General features: G+C 41.7%; 1 protein-coding gene across 4 annotated transcripts in view; it reads left to right on the top strand.

Moving 5' to 3' along the window:
- Positions 1-19296, top strand: part of LOC124857923 (guanine nucleotide exchange factor VAV3) — a 117171-nt gene extending 97875 nt beyond the window's left edge. The window contains exons 22-29 of one of the 4 annotated variants that reach the window (XR_007035715.1): positions 879-913; positions 2176-2292; positions 3719-3806; positions 4102-4231; positions 11615-11701; positions 14011-14162; positions 16058-17059; positions 17752-19296. Coding sequence is in view for 3 of the 4 variants with exons in the window: in XM_047349510.1 (XP_047205466.1) it covers positions 879-913; positions 2176-2292; positions 3719-3806; positions 4102-4231; positions 11615-11701; positions 14011-14162; positions 16058-16102 (654 nt within the window). In the remaining variant the exon portion in view is untranslated. Of the gene's footprint in view, positions 1-878; positions 914-2175; positions 2293-3718; positions 3807-4101; positions 4232-11614; positions 11702-14010; positions 14163-16057 lie in introns of all 4 variants that reach the window. The other 3 variants (XM_047349510.1, XM_047349511.1, XM_047349512.1) reach the window with 3 other exon arrangements.
- The last annotated feature ends 2274 nt before the right edge of the window (positions 19297-21570 follow it).

Raw genomic sequence — 21570 nt, 5'->3', positions numbered from 1 at the left:
TTAATTTGGTGTGCTCCCGACTGTCAAAGTGAGAATGAGCACCACAGTGAGATCCAAAGAGCCGTCTGAGGCCTTCAAGAAGCACATTGTAGAGGATGATGAGTCGACTGAAGGTTTTAAGGAGGCCTCAAAAGAAAACAGTTATTTAACTGTGCAGGAAATAGTCTAAAAATGGCACAAAAAAAAGCAGGTAGACTGCAAGATGATAAACAAAGTCTCCATTAAAACCTAAAATGTCAACATGAGATGTAAAACATGCTTTTGCTACTGTTGTTATGAAAGGCATGCCTGTACAATCAGAAAGAGACTGTACAAGTTTAACTCTAGAAGGTGTGCAGCTAGAAAATGTTTCTTTGTTTAATGAGTAAAACAAGGTTAATTATTGATGTGTAAGTACAATTAAATCACTTTCTTTCCTGAACAGAAAAGCGCAAGATTAGACATCAGTGCGTGAACATTCCTTAATAAACAAGAGGGGTGTCTGAATTTTTCACACGACTGTAAAATACAAAACTAAGTTTTAAGACCCAATTTTGGTGGATGTAAAATGTTTCTTCTCTTAGATTAATAGCTTACGTTGTAGTTGATTGTTTTGTTTATGCCACTAATGGACTGTCTTTCCATTTGCTAAAATTTAGACTTTCAGACTGCATCAGAAATCTGAGGTCAGCTGTAGATAACAATGTCTTATCACCGTGTCTCAGTGCTGTACAGATAAGAAGAGCGTCATGCAGTTTTACTTGAGGAACAGCATATCAACTTGAAAACAGTGCTGCAGAACTGGTGCCAAGTATATCATTTTATGGCACCAAAGGGGCGTGTGTTGACTCCTCAGGTAAATAACAGACTAATGCCTCTGCTTTTCCTCCTTGCTGCAGGTGCCAAAGCCTGTTGATTACTCCTCACAGCTGTGGTGAGTTCACTGATAGTTGCCATCTTTTGAGTTCATTATATGACTAAAACATAAAGTCTTTATTCATACGTTATGCTACTGACAATAAAGCATGTACAATTGCTTCAATTAGCTTTAGGACATACAAAATGTTTTTTATTTTTTTTTATTTTACACTAGCCATATTAACTTTGCTGTTTTCAACTGAGAGTGCAAATTTACCAGCTATGATATACAGTGCCTTGCAGAAGTAATTCACTTTTTCATATTTCTGCATGTTACATCAACAAACTTCCGTGCATTTTAAAATAATTTTATATGACATATCAACATATAGTGGAGTCTTTTTTTTTCTCTTTTAAATTAGAATCTGAAAAGTGTGGCATGCATTAGCGCTCAGTAGCCTTTACTCTGATGCCCCTGACTAAAGTCTAGCCGATTGGCTTCAGAAGTCACCTAATTAGTTGAGATCCACAGCTCTGTTGAATCTGTTGAAAGGGCAGCTATTAGTTTAGCACACCATGAACCTGGCCTTTATGCAAGAGTGGCAACAAGAAAGTAATTTTTGAACTAAAGCAGTTAGAAATACAGTTTTTTCCTAACAGGACAGTAGAGAACACAACAAACATGTGTCTGAAGGTGCTCTGGTCAGATAAGAATTGAATTGAACTTTTAGCCTACTTGCTAATGCTATGTGTGGCTTAAAACTAACACCCTGAGCATGCCATCCCCATAGTGAAAAATGGTGGTGACAGCATCATGATGTGGGAAAGGTTTTTTTCAGCAGCGACAGAAAAGTGGCTCAAGGTTAATGGGAACATGGATGCTAAAGACTTGAGACTTGGATGGAGGTTCACCTTCAAGCAGAACAACAACAATACATATAGAGCCAGAGCTACAATGCAGTGCTTTAGATCAAAGCAAATTCTTTTGATGGGACGGGTCAGTCAACGTCTGAACTTATATGTAATTGAGAATCTGTGGCTAGACTCAGGGATTGATGTACACAGGCGCTTTCCATCCAATCTGACTGAGCTTAAGCTATTTTCCAAAGGAGGAAATGTGCAAAGCTAGTATACACCCCAGAGGACATGAAAAATCCAAATGACCTACCTTAAAGTTTGTGGTTGTAACATGACAAAATGGAAAGTATATATTGAAACAATATAAATGCTGTCACAAGTCATTAAATGTACGGTGATCAACATTTTTATGAAGATAGTCAGTAACTCCAGTGCTCTTCGCCTACATAATGAGGTTTTGTTTCTGTGTTACTGTTATAGGTTTGCAGGTCCAATGGAGAGGTTTCAGGCGGAAGCAGAGCTCCTCAACAGGGTGAACAGCACCTACCTGGTGCGCCATCGCAGCAAAGAGTTCACAGAGTACGCCATCAGCATAAAGTACGTCAGCATAAGAATCGTGCTTAAAAACATTCTAGCTGCAGATTCGTTTGAGATGTCATTGATGCTTTTATCTATGATCTTTGTTGCTTTTCACTGGGTAAACTGGTACGCTGGTGATGTTACACTTAGTTTAGCCAAGAGTACAGCCAGCCTGTCTTTAAACAAGATTATTAGTGCCTTCCTTTTCTTTTACCCGCTGTTACATGACAGTTTTCCCGTGTCTCCGTGGCTGCAGTTATTTTTTTTGCCAAACCACAGTATTGACCAGATGTAGCTTCCACCTACGCTATAGAACTTGACAGGCTAATTTGTACCTTGTTCGAAGGGCGATGTGCCGATCCCCAGGCCCAGGCTGCGGTTAACTACAAAGAAGGACAGCAGCCTCACTTAGGTCAAATGTAATCATCATGGTTCGACATAAGACCCACTGAACCAGTCTTTGTGGTTTTTAAATGTTCTCGTCTAAGCAGTAATGAACAGAAGGACAGTGCAAAGCAATTTGTCTTCTTGCAGTAGTGTTTTTCTCTGAAACGTCTTCACCAAAGAGAAGTTATCCTTCTCTGAAAATTGGAAATATTTTTTTTAAGTTCACCAAGGTAACAAATTAGACCAGCTGAAGTGATTTCATGGGTCTGTTGAAGTTTTAATTGTATGTGTGCTCATATTGTTAAAGGACTTATTAAGGTTATTCCAGCGGGTAAAACAGAGTTAGAAAAATGTAAATGCCCTCTACTGCAATGCCTGGCGCACGCTTTTCAGTGGTGCTCAAAGAGCCCAAGGCCTCCAGTTCTGGTTCAATAAAGCACTTAAAATCAAAAGCAAATACAGACATAGTTACAGAGGGCAGAGCTTATTTACTTCTGGTACAACGTTGGTGATGTTTTTGCAGCTATTATGCACACCATTGTTGTTCAGGCTTTTAGTTGCTAAGAATTCAATCTTGTTTCTTTTGAGACCTTGTGTGGGTCAATCTAAGAATACATGATATTGGATTTCAGCCTAATTCATGTATCAGCTCGATTAAAGCCTCCGTAAAACATTACGGATTAGAGTACAGTATTTGGTGGCCCACCTCTAATACAGTCCTCCACTGACTGAACCCTCTGGGATAAAACCGGACTGCTGACTGTGGCTTACAAAGCAACACTGTAAATGACAGATGTCCTTTATTTGTGCAAACCCATACCAAAGTTTCTATTCCCCCATGAGCCACGCTGTTAATGCAAACACAAACACGTGAGTCGGAGAAGCTTTTACACACTGGCTCCTCAACACCCATCATTCTCACGATGTCACAAACCTCTGGGACCCTGTTCATTAGAGGAATGGCACAAGCTCTCCACAAGGGCCAGAGGGCGGCCTCCGATCGATGACGGTGATCAGAGAGGGAAATTACACTCATAACTTATTCAATGGCCCACAGGTACAACAACGACGTGAAGCATATAAAGATCCTGACCAAGGAGGGCTGCTACTACATTGCAGAGAACAAGAAGTTCAAGAGCATATTAGTGAGTGTTTTCCTTCTGATTTCCTTTATTTATTTAACCTTACCATACTGTTCATGTAATGAAGTGTCAGTAACTGCTTTTTTTTAACAGTGTGCATATAAGTTGCTCTGGTTGGAGACATCATATACTAACCCGAAGGCTTCTGCATCATACCATATAAAGCTAGCATGTTTTTTTTTATGATGGATTATTTTCTTTCCTCAGAATTCCTATAGGATGGCAATAGAAGTTGTTCTTATTCAGAGTGTAAAATTGTATATGTTTATATGTTACTATCTGTTTCTTCTGTGTAAAGGAGCTGATCGAGTACTACAAACACCACTCATTGAGAGAAGGCTTTAAGAGTCTGGACACCACCCTGCAGTTCCCTTACCGGGAACCGGAGAACGCAGCTGTACACCGCTTCAACCGATCAGGGAGCAACAGTGAGTACAACACACAATTAGGCCATTGTGAGACTCTTATATCACAGGTTTACTGTATTATGCCTTTAAAAAAAAGTATTACAAAAGAAAAATAGATGTAAGGTGCTAAAAAACTACTACTAGTATCACTGGGGCTAAAACAGTTTCAGATATTGCAAAAATAGCTAATATTATAATTTAGTTGCATGAAAACACAAAAGGAGAGTCAGAGAACTCACGTATTTGTGTTGACAGTCACCCATAAGGTGACTTTAGCCAGCTAGTTATTACTTGCTTCAGCTCTTTACCTGCAGTGGGCTGTTATTTTTTTTTAAACCAAACATGCCAACTCTCATGGTATGTTTCAAAACAACATTACTTTAAAACAAGTGATGGCTGGTTTGTCTCTGGTGTCTAAGCCATCTCTATAAACATGCTTTACTAATGAGAAAACGACACAGCCAAAACAGCCAAATGTATATTTTTTAACGAGGGGAAAAGTTTAGTATAGCCATCATATACAGCTGACTGACAGCTCACAGGTGGGTTAGGGAATGTTGTTTTATGTTATGGGGTTATTTGGTCTTGTTGATACCTCAAAACCAGAAACAAGGTCATGGGAACCGACTGTTTATTTTGTAGGCTGTTTATTGTACTGACAGATGTGCTAACTCATAACAAAGGGTTAAATGGGTGCTGCTTCTTTTGTATATAAAACACAACTAGAAGCATTCTGTGCTGCCAGAATTATGTCAAAACAGCCAAATGTATCTTTCCTTTTAGTTTAGCTTGACTATAATACACAGCAGCAAGAGGTGGGGCTGGGGAACGATTTTGTAGTTTGGTCCTTTTAAAACCATAACATGCCTCAAAAGAAAAAAAACTGTTCATGTATACCTTTACCTTCGAAGGTCCATATATTTTTTGTAAGAAAGAATAAATATCAAGGATACCTTTAATAGCCTGGCACCAAAGTCAGAGTCAGCTGATTAAAGGGGAAAGGCCTCTAGGAGAAGCTCAAACATTTACCCATGTGGTAGGTTATCTCCAGGTAGCTCTGACTCTTAAAAGGCGCTTTAATTCAGAGTGGAAACATCTTGGCTGTTTTTAAAGAGCTGCACAGTGATTTGCTGTTACCAGTGGTTCAGCCTCCTGTGATGTTAATCGGCTTTGACTCGCTGTCAAACGGCGGCTGGAGAATTCCCCGAGCATGGTATTAGATTTGATAACAGTCCCTGGCTGATTACCGAAGATCAAATCAATTAGAGTTTCATGGGAGCAGGATAATCTCAATAAATTAACATTCATAACCTGACTTGAAGTGTAAATATCTAATCCAAGTTATGTCATTTGATATATGCAACTATTTAAATCTATCATATTACTTAATTTTAGTTTGGAAATAAATCTAAATCTTTATTGTGCTTTGCAGAAGTATTTATACCTATTGAACTTTTTCAGATTTTGTTACATCACAGCATCACAACCTTTAATGTATATTATTAGTATTTAATGTGATAGACCAACACAGTGTAGTGCACAATTGTGAAGAGGGTGTGTATTTGTTTCCAGAACCTCTACTTTGTTGAATCACGCTTTGTTGCTTTCAGTCAGTTGGAGTAAATCTCTACTAGCTTTACACATCTAGAAACTACATATTTTACTCTCTTTACTTTGCAAAGCAGCTCCAGCTCAGTCACACCAGATGAAGAGTATCGTTTACCAGAAGCTCTGTAGCTCTGGCTGTATGTTCAGGGTTATTGTCCTGCTGGAAGGTTAACCTCCAACCCAGTCTCAAGGTGTAGGGGTTTTCTTCTCTGTTGACACCGTTTTTAGCTCCATCCATCTTCCCATTAACTCTGACCAGTTTCTTTTAATTTCTGAAGAAATAATTCCCACGGACTGATGCTGCCACCACTCTGTTCCACAGTCAGAACTGTGTGCACTGTACATTTCCCCCACATGTAGTGTCTTGCATGTGGGGCAAAAAACGTATATTTGACATTTCATTTTCACTTTTCGTGGCTTTCTTCTTGCCACTTTCCATAAAGTCCAGGTTTGTGGAGTGCATGACTAATAGTTGTCCCATCTAAGCTGTGGATCAATGACGCTCTTCTATCCCAGCACACTGTTTGGGTCCATGGCTATGTCTTCACAGCTCTGCAGTTGTACCATACTGTTTACATTTTTTGGATGATAGATTGAACAATGTTCTGCAAAATTATCAATGCTTGAGATATTGTTTTGTCAACTTAACCGTGCTTTAAAGTTCTCTACAACCTTATCTGTGACCTGTCTGCTGTGTTCTGTTCACTAATGTTCTCTGACAAACCTCTGAGACCTTCACAGAACAGCTGGATTCACACACTAAGATTGTACTAAAGACAGGTGGACATATGGTTTACTGATTAGTGAGGTGATAGTAATTGGTTGCATGGATTTAATTGAAGGGTATCAGACTGGGTTGGGCTGAGAACCAGTGGATGCAACACTATTCAGATTAAACTTCCCAGTTAGCTCATGCACTACTTTGTTGTTGGTCTGTGGTGTAAAATTCCAACAAAATACAGTAAAGTTGTAATCTAATGCAATGTGAATAATCTAATTTTGCATGACTGTATAAAACACTGATCGGGTATTGGTAAAGTTATGAACCAACTGATTTTTCTACAGACACAGTTTTACTCTCAGCATCACTGTCAACTCTGTCAGCATCACTGAGGTTTGTTGTTTTCTGTCTGTCAGTAGCTGAGCTGATGATTTAAGGAGCTGGATCTCCTTTCTTTTCCACCTTTGTAAGAAGGAACTGTTTGTTCTTTTGCACACGAACCCAGCAGCACCTCCAAGTGAAGCGAGCACTTCAGATGCTTCAAACTGTACCAAAACACTGTTGATTATTCATGCATTCAGCTGCCATAACCTGTCAGTACTGCTGTTAACCTGATTTCTTTGAGCGCTGGTTTTTATTTATCGGAGACGCCATTTCTGATGTAGATGTTAACAGGTGTTGGTTGTGTGTGAGCTTGAACGCATCTTTTAACTGAGATCATGTTTGGAAGTGCATACTTTCTCAGACCCTCACCTCAGGAGAGATTATAGGCAAAATGAAAGGAGATTTTGTGACACAGTATCACAGGGTGTGATGTTTTAGGGATGTTTACTTTCTGTCTCATTAGCTTAGATGAATGTTTCTCGGTGGAAAAGCAAAAAAATGCTACCAGTTAACCAAAAAACAGAAAGCAGCCTTATCTGCCCTATCAAAGCATACTGTTTCCATGTTCACCTTACACAAGCTGAGAAATACCATCAAACCCATTGTGTGAGCCGCCCATCAGCTTGTAATGAAAAATCTGACATCACAACGAGTGGTAAATAATATTGCATCTAAAGCTTGCGTGCCGCTGCGCGCTCGCAGCTGATCATGTTTGGGGCATTAGAAATGGGAACAGATTGCACGCGACTGCTGGGTTTCTAGGTAAGCGAGGCCTGTGGTTCAATCTCGGCTTTAGAGCACAAGTCGAGGCAGCTCCGGTCCAAATTTGTTTTGTTCTGCTGAGGTCCTCTGTCTTGCAAGGCAGCCCACTCCTGGAGTGCAGAATTCATTTCCTCTCTTTCAAATTTAAATGACTTGATGTGTCTGATTGCCATCATTCCCAGTACACTGCTGGAGAACTCCTAATTAATGCTCATGTTTTCTCCTCCGCTCTTTGGACAGCTTTTGGCGAATGACAGCTGATTGATAACATGATACCACCAGTGTTAACTGAGAACATAAACATGCAGCCATGGAGCGGTTTCAGCTCCCAGCCTGTGTGGGGACTCTCGGCTTGTGATTGGATTCTTACACTCATCTTCAGTCTTTCACAAAATGATTCACTGCATATGTGTGTGTGTGTGTGTTTGTGTGTGTGTGTGTGCGCGTGCTGAATCTCAGCAGTCACACAAATCAGATTGTTCAAAAATAAAGCATGTGAAATTCAGCTGGCGTCTCGGTGGCTGTGCGATCCCTCTTCATATTGCTCGTATCCCGAAACCATCAGGGCTTGCTGGGCTGTCTTTAAGCTCCTTGATTAGAATTCATTTAAAAGAACACTAGAGCCCTGCTCTCCTTACAGCATATCAATAACTTGGACCAGTTAGCTCGCCTATTAGATTGTTCAGAGTGGAACATTTCTCACAAAGTTAGGACATTTATCTGCCGCAGTGGGAATTACAGTTTGACATGGCTGAAACACTCCCCTTTGGGTAGACTTTAGGTATAACAGGCAGACAGGTGCCATGAAAAATGGGCCCCAAATGGGATTATCTGCAGGATAAACGCCCCATCTTTAAATGGTTGGATGCAGGACAAGTCTTGGGTCTGAACTGGGTCCCAGCTTGGGTCCTACATACAGGCTATGTCATGATCCGCACCTGTTTGTGTTGTTGTGGGCCTGTCTGATTTATCCTTCTGTTAATTCTGGTTCCTAAATTTTCCTTCATACCCCGTAAGTCTTTGTTTGATTAAATATATCCATCTAACACGCGCCTGCCAATGTCCTGCTGCCGCTTTGGTCCTTCTTAACCCCAAACCCTGACAGTACGACCGACCAGAAAAACAACCATGAGAAGCACCAGAGAAGCGTCCAGAAAAAGGACCAAGCAACTGGGGTTGAAGTCATTACTCTGTTCGAGTACTTCAGACACCAGGTGGAGAAGAACATGCGGCGGTCAGAGGATGAGTTGGAGGAGCATTGCCTTTCTGGGGCTCAAGGCTGGCGATCACTCTTCCGGGAACTGGTCTCTGTCAACATGACAGGTTCAATGCCCCTCATTCCTTCGGCGAGGATCGCCCAAGCCCTGTGCCAACACGCAGTGAGCCCACCTCATGCCGCTTGACGGCTCCATCACCTGTTTCACGTAGCCTGCTCCCCGGCTCCAGTGTGGGACTTCGGAGGAGGATCCAGCTTGTTTGGCTGTACACCCATCTCCTCAGCTACATCATGGGCTTTCTGTGATTAATCCTGCCCTTTTTACTGTGCAGCCAGAAACCGAAGCAGACTTTTTCCCTGTTCCAAAGCCTGCTCCTCAGCGGAAGCCACTGTTGCCTCATGCGCCTGCTCCGGATGAGCATTTCTGTGTTCCTGTTTCTGCCGCTCCTTTGTGGGTTCAGGCATGTCTAGCTGCTGCTCAGGTAGGATATTTTGCATCCCAATTTCCATCATCCGTCTCTGCACCTGCTTCTGAGGGTCGGCGCGATGCCTCAGGTCCAGCCCCTGCTTCCACTGAAGGTCAGCTCGACGCTTTAGGTGTAGCTCTTGCTTCCACTCGGGGGGTTGGCTCGACGTCTCAGGTCCAGGTCCTGCTTCCGCTGGGGGTCTTCTCAATGACACAGCTTCTGCTTCTGTAGAGGGATTTGAGGACGAGCTGCTTCTTGCTCCTGAACTTCTTTTAGAATTTCTTTTTGGATTCCTCTCCGAGGAACCTGCTCAAGAGGTTTCCGGTGTTCCTGTTTCTGAGCTCTCCTATGTTCCTGCTCCCGATGTCTCCGGCGTTCCTGCTTCCGAGCCTCCGGCGTTCCTGCTCTGGATGTCTCCAGCACTCCTGCTCCCAAGGTCTCCAGCATTCCTGCTCCAGACAAGGTTTAATGTGGGCTTCTGGTGCACCGCCTCCTGGCGAAGCTTTCCATGGGTTCTACTTGCACCGCTGCCGGCTTCCAAGGTTCTTGCTTCGCCGCCGTTGGACTTCTGAGGTGATTCAGCCGGCATGAACTCTGCGCCCCCACGAGACGACCTCTGGGTGCCCTGTTTGAACTCTGTGCCCGCGCGGGACGAACTCCGGATCGCATGCTTAAACTTTTTGTTGTTTTTGCCTCTCTTTCTGAGGCCCCCTCCGCCCACCCTATTTGGGTTGTTTTGTTTTCTTGGACCTTTTTTCGGGCATCTGGTATCTGCCCCTGACGGAGGGGTAATGTCATGATCTGCACCTGTTTATGTTTGGTTTGATTGCACTCACCTGAGTTTCTGTTGTATTTAAGCCCATGTTTTCTGTTCCTTCATTGTCGGGTCGTCTGTTCATCCTCCTGTTGTGCTGGTCTCATTTATCCTTCTGTTAATCCTGGTTCCTGAGTTTTCCTTCATACCCTGTAAGTTCAGTCTTTGTTTGATTAAATGTATCTATCTACACCCTAAACCCTGACAATATGTGAGATCTTAATTTTTACACAAAAAGATTTATAAATGTGCCCAAATTGGCAAACTTGGTCTTAAATTATGTTTGGTTGAGTTTTAAATGTGAACATTTTATCTTACATTGTCATTGGTTTATTTGGTTTGTTGCTTTTAGAAATGTCCTAGTGGTTTGTAATTTGTAGTTCTACCTGAGGAAATTGAGCTTGATTAACAGAACTACAAGAAAGATTCTTCTCCTGAAACTGCCTTTTGAGTTTTGGTTTTCAAACGGATTTCATTAGTTAGGTAATACCTGCGTCTGTCATTGTTTTATAGTTACAGTGTCAGGGCTGAAGTTTGGTACCCTCGGTGTAAAAGCCATTAACTTAAGTTGACAGATTTATATTTAACTTGCTTAGGTTATTAACTAAGGTATAGGTTTTAGCTTAGTAAGCTATTAAATTAAGTCTGTTTTTATTAGGCATGTAGATGCTAAACGTAAGTCATAAATGCCTCAAAAGTCTTAAGTTTAAATGAGCAGAACTTGCACAATGCCTATTATTAGGTTACAAACAAGACATAGCCTTGGAGACATAAAGAGTTTTACATATATATTTCTTTTACTCAGATTGAACATTTTTTACCATCTTCTGAGTCCTATGATTTCAGAAATATAATCTGGTTAAGGTCACTAGATGAACTACATCAGTAAGAGCTCTGCAGGGAACTTTGGACTTTATTTTACCCCTTGAACACTTGACTTTATTCACTTGGTCTCATTATTCAGTAGCTGTTAGGAAGATGCAGCATGATTTTCTGGTGGAACCAACAAAGTCTCTTATGGTTTTAAGGGTTAAAGTCAGGGATCGGCAACCAAATGTCCGAAAGATTGGAGAAATTATAGAGAAACCTTAAACATACCTAGACGATAATATAACTGTGAGCAATTGGGTCCCTCATATTTCAGTTGAAAATTAGATGACTAATTAAAGTCCCTGCATGGGGCAGAAAGAGTGTAAATACTGTAAAGAGCATAGACTAATTAGGACGTGAACATGAGTGGAAAAGATCCTCTGCTGCTACGCCTCGTCATTTAATTTTTATCAAACAGGAATTCGAAGTAGAAAACTCCAGGTTGGAAATATTTTGAAAACGTGTTTCATTTTTCTCCTGTGCTTCTCTTTCCTTCTGCCACCCCTCACCTCCTCCCCTCCCCCGCATCTCTGCGCCCCTTGCCTGGCCCGCCCCGCCATAGCTCCATTGCTCTGCGGCCTCTCTCTCGTAACTCCTGCCGGCTACAGCTTTGTGCCTCCTTCCTCTGCCCCCTTCTGGTCAGGTACAGGTATAGCTTCACTCCATCTCCTGTTCCTCTTAATGCTGAAGGCTACTTAGCATGCTCACTGTGGCTCGGCACCTTCACATCATCGCACGAATCTCAGCTTTTACACATTTCATCTAGCCTCCCTTTGCACCATTTCGACTCTTACATCGTGGTGTGTGCACGCTTGTCTATCCATCTTATGTGGAGAAAATATACAGTTTCTTTGACTACTGCATGTACAGTTTGTGTGGTATAGAAGTCTATGTATTTGTTTTTGCACATTACATTGCTTTTGAAAGAAGTGGCATGTGAGGCCTTTTTTTTTTAGCTTTATGTAGCTGTGTCTGATGTGTGTGTGCCTGTGGGTCTGTCTGTCAAAGAAAGGGTGGAAGTTTCCAACTACACAGAGCTCCTCTATATTAGATATTCTATCCCCACGGCCAGGTTGTAGAGGTCTGACATTCCATTTCAAGCTGTCAGCTTAGCCTGGGCAGAACGGGCGGTCTGGACAGGAGGAAAGGCGCAGAGTGGGATGGAGCTTTGGTAACTAGCTTCACCTGCTCCACATCTGTCTCTCGCAGTGTTTTCTGCTAAACAGGAGACACTTAATCACTCAAACACACATGTACAGGTCTCAGAGCACTCATTCTGGTCTACTTATATTAAAAAAACTAATTAAAACTCAGATATGGAGTGTTTTGTAAAGTGCGGTATTCATCTCAGATATATCTCAAGTATTGGTGTACCTGGTAACAATGTGTAAATGATCATTTTAATAACTAATAACTGATCACATTAATCAAGTTCTACCAGGCAGGACCCTCCACATTTATTGCACCCAAGTAAAAATGTGCAAAGTGTTAAAATAAGGTAATCTCTAATGCTGTAGTACGATCTCACACTGAACATTTCATCTGAGTACATTTATTCAACTATGGAAAAAAATACCAGGTTAAAAAAATATTTTTTATCAAACTCACTAGTGCCAGAATTACTGGCACCCCTGCTTTCAATACTAAGTTCAACCCCCTTCTGCCCAAAGGACATCACTTGGTGCTTTCCTATAACATTTCAAAAGATTGCAGCATACTGAGTAAAGGATCTGTATCCAGAGACTTGGGTCATCTTCTAAGCTCTCTTCTCTTCAGTTCCACAGGTTTTCTACTGGCATTTGGTCTAGGGACTGAGATGGCCAAAGAAAAAGATGAATTTTGTGTCTGCTGAACCATTTCTGCATTGATTTGGGCTCACTAGTTGTAGTGGATCATTATCTGCTGAACAACCCAGTGACGGCCACAAGATGTTCAAATTGCCCTGGTATTTCATGATGTGATGCACTCTAACAAGGTCCCTTAGGCTTTTGGAAGGGGAACAGGCCCACAGCATCACAGATCCTCCACCATTCTGAACATATTTTTATTTTGCTTCACACCAAAACCCATCTGGAATGGTTGCTGATCCATCCTAGTCTCATCTAATCGAAGCATTAACGGTTCCAGTTAAAGTTTAGCTGATTTCTTGGTTACATTGTGATGTTCTGGCATTACTCCTAAGCAAGCAATTGGCACTTATATATAGTCTTCTGGTTGTTGTTCAGACTTGGAAACCCCAAGATTCCAATTTTGGTTTCAGTTCATTAACGGTGAACCTTGAATGTTGTTTTTTCTCCCTTACCATCCTGATCACTATGTGTGGTGGAGAGATAAACTGGGGTCCCTGTCCAGTCTTGTTTTTCACAGTTTCAGTTGTCTTTAGTTTTTTAATTGGCAATTTATGCTGCGTTTTTCTTCACCTGCAGCCATTCCCTTGCTTATGAACACTAGCACTCTGGTTTTTCCCATTTTGAATTGTGAAAAGAAAAGTTGGCCTCTGTGTCATGCCATATTTATACTGCAGTCAAACAAACAGTAACAGTTTGCTAATTTAAAGCAAACTTTTAAAAGTAAGGTATATATTATAGAACTCATTTTTGTTATATTTAGTAATTGTTAGGGGGTCAATAATTGTGACACAAGCAATTTTGTCACAATCGTCAAATGTACCTAGATTTTACGGTTGGAGTTTTCTAAATGTTTTAGTGTGAGATTATGCTGATTTCATTTAAAGCAATTTACACAGGGGTGGCGGTAAATATGGAGGAAGCTGGAAAACAATTTTTGCAAATCCTTTCACTTTTATAAATTCATCTAAAGTGTTACATGTCTGGTTTGTCTTCCGTTTAGTGTCTACATCAGGGAGGTTGTCTGTATGTGTTTGTTCATACCTCGTGTGTAAATGTCCAAGTGTTTGAGCAGTTATTTTAAAATGCCTTTTTCTCCACCCTCCCCAAGTGCTGACGCCCAAAGTGATCGGTGTGGCCATAGCACGGTACGACTTCAGCTCGCGGGACACCCGGGAGCTGTCGCTGCAGGAAGGAGACGTGGTGAAGATCTACACAAAGTCCGGAGCCGGTGGCTGGTGGCGGGGCGAGGTCAACGGCCGGGTGAGTGTCATCTCAACAAGGCTGAGAGGAACTCAGTGGAAAATGAGTGGAGCTAGCAGGTTCAGGATTATTTTGGTTTAATTCATTGAATTCAGCCCTAAATTCTTTAGCTTTGAATTTAATTTATCTATATAAAATGTTTATAAAATTCACTAAAGAGTTTGCTGTTGGTGATTTCTTTATTCCAGTATTGACTTGAGAAAAGAGTTGTTGAAAACCAGTTTTTCTCTGTGATGTTGCTCAAATCCATAAATGCCAATGCCAACAGTGCTTCCCAGCATAACACCCACATTACTGAGAGACTGTAGGTTCAGAATGTAGAAAACTCCACAATATGTGCTGATTCCCTGTGACGTGCTTCATTTCAGCTTGGAGAGCCTTGAAGAGTGCTGTGTTTATGTTTTATTCCGCTGCTCAGCCAGATGTAAGTGTTTATGGTGCTCCAGTGGAAACCAAACACTGAGGGAAATCTAAAGAGAGATTTTATCTCAATAAAGGCCCTGAAAAACAGCTGGTTTGGCTGTGATAAACAGCTGGATCTAAATTAAACAGATTTAAAATGCATGTGGATTATGTTATTAAGGTGCATCTAATCTTGCCAAAAGGAGAGTATTCATACCCTTTGACGTTGTTCACATTTTGCGTCATTACAGCCACAAATCTCCTGATAAATTTTATTGGCCTTACATGTGAAAGACCAACACAAGGCAGACTGTCATTTTGGAGTGGAAGGAAAATGAAACCTGATAAATGTGAAAAGTCCTTCTACTGAATATGGGATGAGAACCAATTCAAACTTTTGTGCCTCCAAGAAAAACACTATATAGTATCCTGCAGAAAACTCATGGCAGCCGAAACAGACAATTAGGTCTGCAGAGAGGATTTTCAGGGCAGACCTTCCCTTCATCCAGACCTTGAACAGGTCCAGGGTCAGCAAAAGGGCAGGAAATAATGTCTCTGCAGACCCCACACATCCTAGACACAAACTGTTTGGACTTTTACCTTCAGTTTGACGCTACACAGCAGCTACCTGAGTAGTCAGCTACTTTACCTGTGAAACAAAATAAGCATATTTGCACCATTAGAACCTGCCTTTCTTGCTGTGTGTACAGAATCCTAAAAACATTCTTCTGATTCTGGTCCACATCATTCTGAACACACCATTGGTATAGTGACATAAAGTGGTGGAAGCATCATGCTGTGGGGACGATTTTCTTCAGCGGGAACTAGGAGGCTCGTCAGAGCTGATATGAAGATGGATCATGTTTCATTTTCATTGCAGTCCTTAATTACGCACTACAATAAGTCGGTCTGTCACAGACAATTCAAAAATACATTCAACTCTATGGTTGTAACTTCTTAAATGTGAACAACTCAATGGGGTGTGAATACTTTTGCAAGACACTATAAAAGGTGTCATGAAATAATATCATAAGTTACCTTTTAGGTTGTGCACCAGGTATGAAAGCCTGGCATGTGTTGTAAAGGATTCCCTGCTATAAAATAAACAGAAAAAAATGCGAGAGGATCTCTAGAAATAAATTGTTGCTTCTCATCTCAGTTCCGTCATAGAAAAGCAACTTTCAGCTGCTATTAAAGAATGATGTTGTGCATCTTTGTCAGTGGCAGCATTGCTAATATCTTTCCACAAAATGGATTTTTGATCTGTGGATTTTTGCACTTCTGAGATATCTGCATCTTCAACAGCCTCTGTTCCCCGCTGCTGGGTTAGATTTAAATTAACGACACATCAGCGTGTACCTGATAGATATCAGCCTGTTGGCATCCTGGTCTGCTTACTATAGTCACGTTAAAGCTGGATGAAGGGATGAGGATTCTCAATCCAATCATCTCACTCGGGATCCATCACTTATTCTCATTCCTCTCTCCCTCAGGTCGGCTGGTTTCCGTCTACGTACGTGGAGGAGGGTGAGGAGTGAGCGGTCCAAAATGTGAAGACGTGTAGGATTAAAGAAGAGCGGTGGCAGCGGACTGAGTGGCGGGGTCGGTCGACTTTCCTCCCTGACGCCCTGCTGCCTAAAACTGTCCCAGCGGCCTTCAGCTGAGAAGAAGGGCTACAGTAGGCTGCAGACACAAACAAGCCCTATCATTTCTGCTTGACTCAGTGTGGCTAAGCAGCTCCACCGACAAGCAGATTGACTGTCAGCGGGAAACGGGCTCGGCAGACACTCCCTCTCTCCCCTTCTTTGCTTCATCCATCCATCCATCCATAATTCATCCCTCGCTTCCTCTCTGCCCGCTGTCTGCCGCTGTCCCCCCTCCGCTCCCACCTGCTCCCCGCCTGCCAAGCCAGGCGACACCAGAACTGTCACGAGTGAAGACTCAGATGCCACTCCTCCACTCATGCGCTCATCTATCCGTCCTTTCATCCATCAGCTGTCTGAGGAATTATAGCAGGACTCCCCCGTATGTGAAGTTTTGCATTTTTATTTTACTTTCATTTCACTCTGGAGGGATTCCAGGCAGTTATGACTTTGCTTGTGTGTTTGCTCCAAACAAGCAGGTTGTTATCGATGACTCTGTGGCCCAGATTCATTCACACACTCACACCTCCCTCCTCCTTCAGATTGTGATCGCAGCATAGTCTCACTGTTACTGGAGATGAGCAGAGAGCTGCAGAAAGGGGACGGTGTCGGATAGCATCGCCTCATAGCTGCCAGCGATTGATCGCCGTTGTTCCCATTTTCCTCCCACTTATCGCCGTGCTTTATCTCCGACCCCGGCCTCTCATGTTTGTAGTTGTCCCGTCCGTGAACGATCCTCTGCTGTTATCGGTGGCAGCTCTGTCAACAAGAGCCCATCCGCTGAGGGTTTATCTTATTACAGGCATTAGCGGCCTGTCGGGGGAGACAGCCGAGCCACCTGGAAGGCCCTCAGTAAGGAATTGCTTCTTTAGTCTCGACCTTGCATTACAGTGGTTTCTAAAAGTTTTCATACCCCTTGAACTTCTCCACATATTGACACACGTTACAAACAAAATGTGAAAGGGATAGCTCTATTTAGCCCCCTTTTACTCTGACACCCTTAAGTATGATTGGGGTATTAACAGGTCCTCAATAGCTTTACACTGCTAAGGAAAAGTATCTCCACAGCATAATAGCTTTCTTCTTGTTACTCGTCCGTAAAGGCAAGGTTTGTAGATTGCACCACCAGCAGTTGTCCTGTAGACCAAACCATCCACCTAAGCTGTTGATCTCTCCAGCTCCCCCAAAGTTACCAGAGGCATCTTGGCTGCCTTTCAGATGATTGCACATCAGACTTTTTAGAGTTTTATTTGAATGTTCGGGGTTGTTACATGTGGAGAAGTTTAATGGGTGTGAGCACTTTTGCACTTTGTTATGAATTAATTTATACACATTTGCCTAATACTGTCCTGATTTATTTGCTGTATGAAAGCCTGTGGAACCAAATTTGTACATTTTTAAGATAATTTATGATCATCTTGGAGGCCAAGCAGTAGAAAAAAATCCAGAACACTACCTGCTTTTTTGGTACCTTTTCATTGTTTTTACTCCAATTCACAACTTTTCATGACATATTTGGATCTTTTCGTTCTGTCTTTTACCAGCACACCACACTAGAAGCTGTATGTGAAGACATATAAAAGTGTTTGAAGATGACACTACATTTCAGAGCTCAGATGGAAATTTAACCAAGATCAAGGCACCTGTCTTGTTTGAAAATCAACCCGAGGCGATCCTTCATTCCTACGTTCCCACCCATCCCATCACATCTTCATTGTGTCAATGCCAACTTGTATTGTGCCACAGTGTCAGTTAATGGTTTTGTGATCTGATGTTTTGCGGACTTAATGGTCCATTACGTGTGAAAGTCATGAATAATACCCTGCCACATCTGACACTTTCTGCTTTTATCATATGTTTTTCGTTTTTGTTCTCTGTCAAATTGTTTAACCGCATGATGAAGAAATGTGTCAGGAACGCATCACATTAATGAGTTTTTTATGGGTTTCAAATTATCAACAGTCTCACTAAGTGACCACTAGATGGAAGCATCCTAAATGCAGCTCTTCACCCTCAACATGCGAAAGTCTGAAGATGACATCATATGATTAGGAGGTGATGCCATGAGGCTGAAAGACGTAGGGACACTTTAGAGGCAGAAAGGAAGGTTTTAATTGCTAGCTCTCAAAAATACTTCTGTAAATTGTAGTTCACTTTTGGCTTCAGATGTTATTTTGAAATCTCTGCTATTCCAGAAACTTTCTGTGGATTTTAAACCCTGACAACTTTCCTTTTAGAGCTTCTGGAAAGCTTTTGGAAACCTTTGTTGGCACAGATGTGATAGATCATGCCTCCCTCTCCCATCCTTGGGAAAAACAGAGCTGGTTCTCTAATCGCAGACTCCAGTAATCCACTCCGCCTCCTCCTCCTCTTCCTCAGCCTAGTTGAACTCTGACAGTAGGGCCATTTAAAGCTGCGGGCCTTCCTCTCCTTCCCATTGTGCTTCCAGACTTTTTTTTTTTTTCTTTTTGGATCGCAGGAGGGATTGGTGGAAGGCTCAAGGGTATCTGTGATCTAATCATTACACCATCTCCTCACCTCAGTGACCCCGCTGCATTCATCTCCCTGTCGGCTCCCTCCTCTGTCTCTCTGTGTCACCCCTCTATCTTTATTTTCGCCTCCCTTGTTTTGCTTTCTATCTCTCATCCAGTCTTTGTCTTCTCAGCTGTTCAGCTTCTGTATGTTGGTGAGAGATGGGGAAGGGAGACATATCTCTAAACAAAGTGTTAACCAGTTTTATCTGACCTCAAATTAATTTAATGCCAATTATCCCACTGTACAGAGATGATTTCTACATGTGGAAGTTCAGAAAGGACTTTAATATATAGACTCCTGTACTTTCTTTTGCCATCAGGCCTCCATCTTGATGGAAGTTTGCATTTAAAAGTCTGTGTTTATGTGTTTTGTTATGCCAGTAAAGCCAAAGATGTATGCTGTATCTACTGTCTAATAACCACGGTACCCAACCACTGAGGCCTGTCTCTAAAATGGTGCAATCGTGACTGTGTAGTTGAACCCTGTATTGTTGCTGTATCATACTGTAAGTAATGTATATAGAGCAGAATAAAGATATACACTGCTTCTTCTAATGTCTTGATGCATCATTTGCTTCTTTGGAAAGGAAGGAAATAAAAAGCTATTTATTTAGCTTACAGTTTTAAGTGACACTCAGACCTGGTGGTATGTTGGCAACATGTGCAGCAGAAACCTGAATGGATTTCCACCAATCCTACAAGGGATATTTTATTTAAAAATGAGGCCACGATGACACATTTCAAAACTTTTTTGACCTTTGATGTGACATTTATCCTCTACGATTCAACAGAAAATCAAATTGTTTGTGGGGAAACATATGCACTTTTAAAAAAAGTTTAAAACCAGGTTGCATAAATGCGCGATACTAAAACACCTTCTGCTTCAGTTTTGGCATTCTGTCCCCTTCAGTTTATTGTTGTCATCAGTTTTAGTTAATATGATCCTTTGTAGAAAAACTACAAAGAATGTACAATGATATATGCTGCATTTGGTCTTCTGCTGTCACACACAAATGAACTTGAGTGACCGCCCATTCTTAATCCAGAGGGTCTTTTCCTAGGCAGGCCCAATTCTCCGGAGATCTGTGGGGTGATGAAATCGAGCTTAATGTTTAGGATACAATTACTACAGTATTTATGGCACAAAAACAAGATCTTAGCCACAATTAAACATAGTAGTGGCAGCATTATGCTGCAGTATGAATTTAAAGGAAATGGAACTGGTGGAGGAAATTATGGGCCATTCTGAATGCCAGATAATTTAGACCAAAAATCTTTTTTCATTTTTTTGTGTCCTATCCTGGCAACTTAAGCAGTTTGGTGGATTAGGTTCCCTTGCAGGATGTGATATTTTGTCTACAAAAACATATGGAATAGACTTTGGTAGACTTTTTACATCCTCTGTATCAATGTTAAATTGAAAATTACTGGACGTGCTGATATTTCATACAAAATAGTAAAAGGTAAATCAATTTTGTTCAGATTTGCCTCTTCAACAAACATGAGAACAAAACTTCTTAGTAAAGCTAACTTTCAAACATATTTACTAACTAAAAAATGAAAACTGAATTGATACATGATGATACATTTTAATTACTGAACATTTTTAAATACATTTTTTTAAGTAACTGTTGGTGAGATCCTAAAAAACTCCAAGGATAATCCACATTATGACTCAAATTTTGAATGTCCATTAACAGAAAGCAGCTTAAGTAATGCTGGGTTACACACAAAACACGCAGGTCAATCATAAAGAAATAACAAAACAAAAAAGCCTAAGGACTTCATTGTGGTCAGACCCGTCTCCACTGGCGGTTCGTGACCATTAGGGCTGAAATTAGGCCTGAAGCAACAGTGTTGTGAGGCTGGTCCTTCCACAGGACTTATACAACCCACAGCCTTTAGGGAGGCTGTTTCTCACCAGCTTATTGGCCAATAGGTGTGAATAAATGTGGGGATAGACCACATATCTTGTTGCTGCAATCTTGTCAATAATGAACAAAGTAAATCTATTTTCTAAAAATAGTTGATTAATTAAAGTAAAGGTGCTTGTGAACAGAGCTGGGAGTGTGTGAAAACAGGAGGAACATGTGTTGAAGACACGGTTATGATATAAGGTTGTGAGCATATGCCGATTCTTGCTGCATGTTCTCTGTAAAAATGATCCAAATCAGGTCCAGTGTGTTTGTACGTGTGCCCATGTGTGGGTTGTGGTCTCCCCGCCATCTGCTGCCTGAGCCTTGGAAACCTACCGGAGCCGAGCGAAGGGGAGGAGAGACGGTGTTCTAAATGCCCACCAGGTATGCTTTGCCTCGGCCTGGTCAGTGTGAATCACACCAGCACGCTCCCAGCTGAGGCTGGACCACCGGCCTAACAGATGGCTGGATGACATCACCCTTCTTCACTTTTTGGCTCAACTTTCTGGCCCTCCGCAGTCGCTTCTGATATGAGATTCTGCGGATGAGCAAAGATTTTCTGCAGAGCCGACATTGACAGAAGGAGATGCTATGATGACATAAAAGCAGGTGTGGAAGGTGCTGTGGCTCTGATCTTAGGGTTCCAACAATCAAAGCTCATGCTTCGGATTTCTCACAGTGTGTGTTTTCACAGACAGAAATTTGGCAGTGTGGACTTAGTGATTCATGAACACCACCGGTAGCCATGACAGTTTGCCAGGCATGAGATACACTTAGGGTCATATTAGTCTTGTGATGAAATGCCACCTAAAGAAATTACAATATATATACACATACACAAACACACACACATACACACACACACACACACACACACACATATATATATCTGTGGTTATTTTAGTTCTCTAGA

The sequence above is a fragment of the Girardinichthys multiradiatus genome, chromosome 21 (assembly GCF_021462225.1).
Source record: "Girardinichthys multiradiatus isolate DD_20200921_A chromosome 21, DD_fGirMul_XY1, whole genome shotgun sequence".
Taxonomy (NCBI): domain Eukaryota; kingdom Metazoa; phylum Chordata; class Actinopteri; order Cyprinodontiformes; family Goodeidae; genus Girardinichthys; species Girardinichthys multiradiatus.
This window is presented reverse-complemented; position numbering and strand designations above follow the sequence as displayed.